Genomic DNA, 6,000 nt, shown 5'->3' with positions numbered 1-6,000 from the left:
CTGTGCTCGGATCAGGACATGGCCAAGGACATTATTATTATTATTATCATTATTATTATTATTAATAGAATGGTTATTATTAAAGCTCTCACTGACACCCAGGGAGCCGAAGCTGAGGAATGCCAGGCTGGAATTGCAGCGGAAGGCACGGACAGCCCCATCCCCTGGAGACCCTCGGGAAGGGATCCCAGCCACAGGAACCGCTCCAGCCGACCCCACACGGTACCGGGAACAGGCTGGAAAAGCATCCCCCAGGATCCAGCCAGGCTGTACCAGCACATGGATCCTTCAGCTTCCATGGAATCAGCCCCGAGAACGCCCCAAGGGAAGCCGATGTCCAGCAGAACTCTAGCACCAATCCTTGGAAAAATTAAGACTTTAATGTGTCTCCAATCAGGACCTCAAAACCAGCGATCCTGCCCGAGAGTCCTGGCTGGAGCGGGATTGATCCCTGAACACCAAGCGGGGAAAGCAAAGCACAAAGTGAGATTTCTTTTTTTTTTTCCCTCCCAGTGCAATTAAACTTTAAATTATTAATTTTAAATTACACAGAGCGAGTGAAAACTTCAAGAAGGAGAGCCCTGCACCATCCGATTCCCAAGGAGCTGGGGGACAGTAACCTCGCTCTGGGGGCCACCCCGTTCCGTCCCGGCAGAGCCCGGGTGGGAAGGCAGGAATGCACCCCAGGAATGCACCCGGAGCAGCTGGCTGCCCCCCGCGCTCAGCTCCAGCCTTTACTCCAAAGGGAGGAGTTTCCAGGATCCCACGGGGGGTTCCAGCTCAGCTGCCCCGCAGTGCCCCCGATGTGCCCCCGATGTGCCCCAGGCCGGGCTGGCAGTGAGCTGGGAGCCTGGAAGCGGCACAGAATTCCATTGATCCCAGCTCCAGGTGCTCCCCTCACCTGGCCCCGCTCTCCCACGGCCCCGAGGGACCTGGGTGTCCCCTCCCCGGGCAGCCGTGTCCCCTCCGACGCTGCCATCGCCAGGTACAAAGTGCAAAAGTGTTGCTGTTCCTGCATCCATTAAAAACTTTAAAAAACAGAACAAAACAAACAGAAAAAAAGGATTTCCATCATCATTTGCAAATACATTAATTCAGTTTCCAAAGAGCCAGCAAAGCCCTGGTCACCTCCTTGTGGGCTAACACGGGCACGTTTGTGGCCCAGCCCAGATCCTGCCCTGATCCAGCAGGAGCCCAGGGGAGGCCGGAGCAGCGCTGGGATCCAGGGACACCGAGGACACCCCGGGACAGCCGAGCTGCGGCTGGGGACAAGCCCGGCCTCGGCCCTGCCCGAATGCAAGCCCTCCCTGCTCCCTCCCGTGGAAGTGTTGGCATTCCTCCTCTGCTGTGAAATGTTTCTGGTAAGGCTTTATTGCTCTACAAAGCGGTGCAAAGGCTGCCCGAGGACAGCTCCATCAGGAACTTTGGTCACACGGCTGCGGGATTTGTGCGCTGGCCCCGGCCGCCGCTGGACCTGCTACCTTCCCAAGAGAAGCTGAATACTGTGTGCAATAACACTGGGAAAACAGCACTGAACCCCAAATCCAAAACAAAAACCAGGGGCACGGGGAAGGGGACAACTGAAATCAGGCAGAAGGCTTGGGAAGAGCCCGTCATTCCCGTGAGGACTGAACTCAATGCTACATTTCGACAATGCCGAGTGTCTTTCCGAACGGATCGGTGCTGTTGGATCTGCGTGTCTGGTCCTGAACGCCAGCTCGCTCTCATCAATGCAGCATTTATTAAAAAATAAAATTAAAAAGAAGAAAAAAAAAAAAAAAAAAAAAAAAAAAAAAAAGAATTGACAAATTGCATCACCAGGGAGCAGCCTGGCCTGGCTCTCACACACGTCCCGGGGCGCTGCCATCAAGCGGGGCCGTTCAATGTGGCTTCGGTGCAGGGCAAGGGCTCCTCACTCCTGTGGGGACACCGGGAACGGCCTCAGCCACACCGGGAACGGCCTCAGCCGCACCGGGAATGGCTTCAGCCACACCGGGAACGGCCTCAGCCGCACCGGGAACGGCCTCAGCCACACCGGGAACGGCCTCAGCCGCACCGGGAACGGCCTCAGCCGCACCAGAACGGCCTCAGCCAAACCAGGAACGGCCTCAGCCACACCGGGAACGGCCTCAGCTAAACCAGGAATGGCCTCAGCCACACTGGGAACGGCCTCAGCCGCACCGGGAACGGCCTCAGCCGCACCGGGAACGGCCTCAGCCGCACCGGGAACGGCCTCAGCTGCACCAGGAATGGCTTCAGCCGCACCGGGAACGGCCTCAGCTGCACCGGGAACGGCCTCAGCCAAACCAGGAACGGCCTCAGACACACCGGGAACGGCCTCAGCCACACCGGGAATGGCCTCAGACACACCGGGAACGGCCTCAGCCACACCGGGAATGGCCTCAGACACACCGGGAACGGCCTCAGCCACACCGGGAACGGCCTCAGCCAAACCAGGAATGGCCTCAGACACACCGGGAACGGCCTCAGCCACACCGGGAATGGCTTCAGCCACACCGGGAACGGCCTCAGCCGCACAGGGAGTGGCTTCAGCCACACTGGGAACGGCCTCAGCCGCACCGGGAATGGCTTCAGCCGCACCGGGAACGCTCCCAAAGCCTCCCCCAGCCCTCCAGGCAATGCTGGGACCTCAGCTCCTCCCTCTCGTTTGTGTTTTCTGCCCCGTGAAGTGTCCTCAGCTCCCCATGGAGAGACTCTCCCAATGGTTATTATGTGGAAATTCATGGATTGTTACAGGGAAGATCAATGTGGAATCAGGGAATGGTCTGCGTGGGAAGGGACATTAAAGCTGTCTGGTTTCAACCTCTTCCAAGGTGGTCAGAGGGACGGGGCACCTCTGCTATGAGCACAGGCTGGGAGTTGGGAATGTTCTGTCAGGGAGAGCTCAGAGCCCCTGCAGGGCCTGAAGGGGCTCCAGGAGAGCTGGGAATGTTCCCCTGGAGAGGAGAAGGCTCCAGGGAGAGCTCAGAGCCCCTGCAGGGCCTGAAGGGGCTCCAGGAGAGCTGGGAATGTTCCCCTGGAGAGGAGAAGGCTCCAGGGAGAGCTCAGAGCCCCTGCAGGGCCTGAAGGGGCTCCAGGAGAGCTGCAGAGGGACTGGGCCAGGGCTGCAGGGCCAGGAGCCAGGGAATGGCTCCCAGTGCCAGAGGACAGGGCTGGATGTTGGCAATTGGCAATTGGGAATTGCTGGCTGGGCTGGAATTGCCAGAGCAGCTGGGGCTGCCCCTGCATCCCTGGCAGTGGCCAAGGCCAGGCTGGAGCCTGGGGCTGGGAGCAGCCTGGGCCAGTGGGAGGTGTCCCTGCCATGGCAGGGGGGCACTGGGGGGCTCGGGGGTCCCTTCTATCCCAAACCATCCCAGGGTTCTGCCCTCACCTGTCTCTCGTGGCCGTTTCTGTGGCAGTTGTGACAGCGGTGGCCACTCTCTGGTGCCCGTCCGTGTGCGTGGCGGCGCCGCTCCGGGCTCGGGGGGCACCGGCAGGAGCGGATTCGGCCGCGGGCAGCGTCTCCGGGGCCGTTCCATCGGAGCCACTGCGGGAGAGGGCAGGACACGTCCATGGAACTCACACTGGAATGGGGCTCAGATCCCAGTTCTCCTCCTCACAAGGCCTAAAGATCCCGTGGGGAATGAGAACTGGCAATGAACTGGGAATAAGAACAGCGGGCACAGGCAGGTCCCAGAGCAACGCGACACACCACAACAGCTCCTCCAGGGAGGAATTCCCAACTCCTGCTGCAAATCCAGTCTGGCAGTTCCCAAACTGCAATTCCCACTGCTGGGACACGGACCCTGCTCTGCCCCTCAGGCTTCTGGGACACCCAGAAAATCCTGGATTTAGGGGAAGATCCCAAAAGCCCAGGTATGGGATGTCCAGAACCCAAACACGCTGAAGGTGCTGCAGGAGGTGCCACCTGAGGGACAAGCAAAGCTCAAATCCTGGACAAGGAGAAGTGCAGAACAAACCCTCCCAATCTCTCCTTTGGAATAAAGCCATCCAGATTTCCAGCTGGAGAAGGGATTTCTGTGCAGATCCCGTTTTTTGGCTCCCAAGGCAGAGGATGAGCTGCCCCAGGAATGATTTTCCTCCCGCTTTCCATCCAGAACAATTCCTTCTCCCTCTCTCCCAGAGCAAACCTCCACCAAAAGGAGGAAAGCTGAGCTGGAATCCTGTCACTGGCTCCAGGGGAGCTTTCATGGAATGAAATAATCCCAGCTGGATAATTGGGCATGTGATAGAGACTGAGGTTCTATTTCTGGAGCACTTCTCTTGGAAAAAAAAAAACAACATAAAAATGAGGAATAATGAGATCCAAACATTCCCTTTCCTCCAGAGCTCCCAAGCTGCTCAGAAGCACCAAAATACACCTTGGAGAGACACAGGGATGGAGCTGCATTCCCAGGAATGTCGCTTCCCACACAAAAAATTGACATTTCCACGGCTGAAAGAGAAACTTCTGAAGCCCAAGCCTGAAGTTTCCAGGGCAGGAGGATTCCAGAGTTACCTGAGCACACACAGGGGCTCGGGAATTGCTCTGCCTTCCCTGGAGCTGGACCAGGGCCAGACCCAGGGGTGACACAAGGAGTTCCTGTGGGATGTCCTGTTGTCCCCTGCCTCCCCAGGGGTGACACAAGGAGTTCCTGTGGGATGTCCTGTTGTCCCCTGACTCCCCAGGGGTGACACAAGGAGTTCCTGTGGGATGTCCTGCTGTCCCCTCACTCCCCAGGGGTGACACAAGGAGTTGGGTGGGATGTCCTGCTGTCCCCTGACTCCCCAGGGGTGACACAAGGAGTTCCTGTGGGATGTCCTGCTGTCCCTTCACTCCCCAGGGGTGACACAAGGGGTTCCTGTGGGATGTCCTGCTGTCCCCTCACTCCCCAGGGGTGACACAAGGAGTTCCTGTGGGATGTCCTGTTGTCCCCTGACTCCCCAGGGGTGACACAAGGAGTTCCTGTGGGATGTCCTGCTGTCCCCTCACTCCCCAGGGGTGACACAAGGAGTTCCTGTGGGATGTCCTGCTGTCCCCTGACTCCCCAGGGGTGACACAAGGAGTTCCTGTGGGATGTCCTGTTGTCCCCTGAGTCCCCAGGGGTGACACAAGGAGTTCCTGTGGGATGTCCTGCTGTCCCCTGACTCCCCAGGGGTGACACAAGGAGTTCCTGTGGGATGTCCTGCTGTCCCCTCACTCCCCAGGGGTGACACAAGGAGTTCCTGTGGGATGTCCTGCTGTCCCCTGACTCCCCAGGGGTGACACAAGGAGTTGGGTGGAATGTCCTGTTGTCCCCTGACTCCCCAGGGGTGACACAAGGAGTTTGGGTGGGATGTCCTGCTGTCCCCTCACTCCCCAGGGGTGACACAAGGAGTTGGGTGGGATGTCCTGTTGTCCCCTGCCTCCCCAGGGGTGACACAAGGAGTTGGGTGGGATATCCTGCTGTCCCCTGACTCCCCAGGGGTGACACAAGGAGTTCCTGTGGGATGTCCTGCTGTCCCCTGACTCCCCAGGGGTGACACAAGCAGTTTGGGTGGGATGTCCTGCTGTCCCCTGCCTCCCCAGGGGTGACACAAGGAGTTCCTGTGGGATGTCCTGCTGTCCCCTGCCTCCCCAGGGGTGACACAAGGAGTTGGGTGGGATGTCCTGCTGTCCCCTGACTCCCCAGGGGTGACACAAGGAGTTCCTGTGGGATGTCCTGCTGTCCCCTGACTCCCCAGGGGTGACACAAGGAGTTCCTGTGGGATGTCCTGCTGTCCCCTGACTCCCCAGGGGTGACACAAGGAGTTCCTGTGGGATGTCCTGCTGTCCCCTGACTCCCCAGGGATGACACAAGGAGTTCCTGTGGGATGTCCTGCTGTCCCCTGACTCCCCAGGGATGACACAAGGAGTTCCTGTGGGATGTCCTGCTGTCCCCTGACTCCCCAGGGATGACACAAGGAGTTCCTGTGGGATGTCCTGCTGTCCCCTCACTCCCCAGGGGTGACACAAGGAGT

At 58.8% G+C, this 6,000-nt stretch overlaps 1 protein-coding gene across 2 annotated transcripts in view; it reads right to left on the bottom strand.

Annotated features, from left to right (window-relative positions):
- Positions 1-358: 358 nt before the first annotated feature.
- PPP6R2 (protein phosphatase 6 regulatory subunit 2) overlaps positions 359-6,000 on the bottom strand; it is an 85,724-nt gene continuing 80,082 nt past the window's right edge. The window contains exons 23-25 of one of the 2 annotated variants that reach the window (XM_086886224.1): positions 3,392-3,547; positions 1,819-1,918; positions 359-1,028 (exon numbers count right to left, since the gene is read on the bottom strand). In XM_086886224.1, coding sequence (XP_086742350.1) covers positions 1,867-1,918; positions 3,392-3,547 — 208 coding nt within the window. In that variant the 3' untranslated portion in view covers positions 359-1,028; positions 1,819-1,866. Of the gene's footprint in view, positions 1,919-3,391; positions 3,548-6,000 lie in introns of both variants that reach the window. The other variant, XM_086886223.1, reaches the window with a different exon arrangement.

This window comes from Cyanistes caeruleus, chromosome 4 (genome assembly GCF_971803275.1).
Source record: "Cyanistes caeruleus chromosome 4, bCyaCae1.hap1.1, whole genome shotgun sequence".
Classification (NCBI taxonomy): domain Eukaryota; kingdom Metazoa; phylum Chordata; class Aves; order Passeriformes; family Paridae; genus Cyanistes; species Cyanistes caeruleus.
The sequence above is the reverse complement of the archived record's forward strand: the minus strand, read 5'-3'. Positions and strand labels throughout refer to the sequence as shown.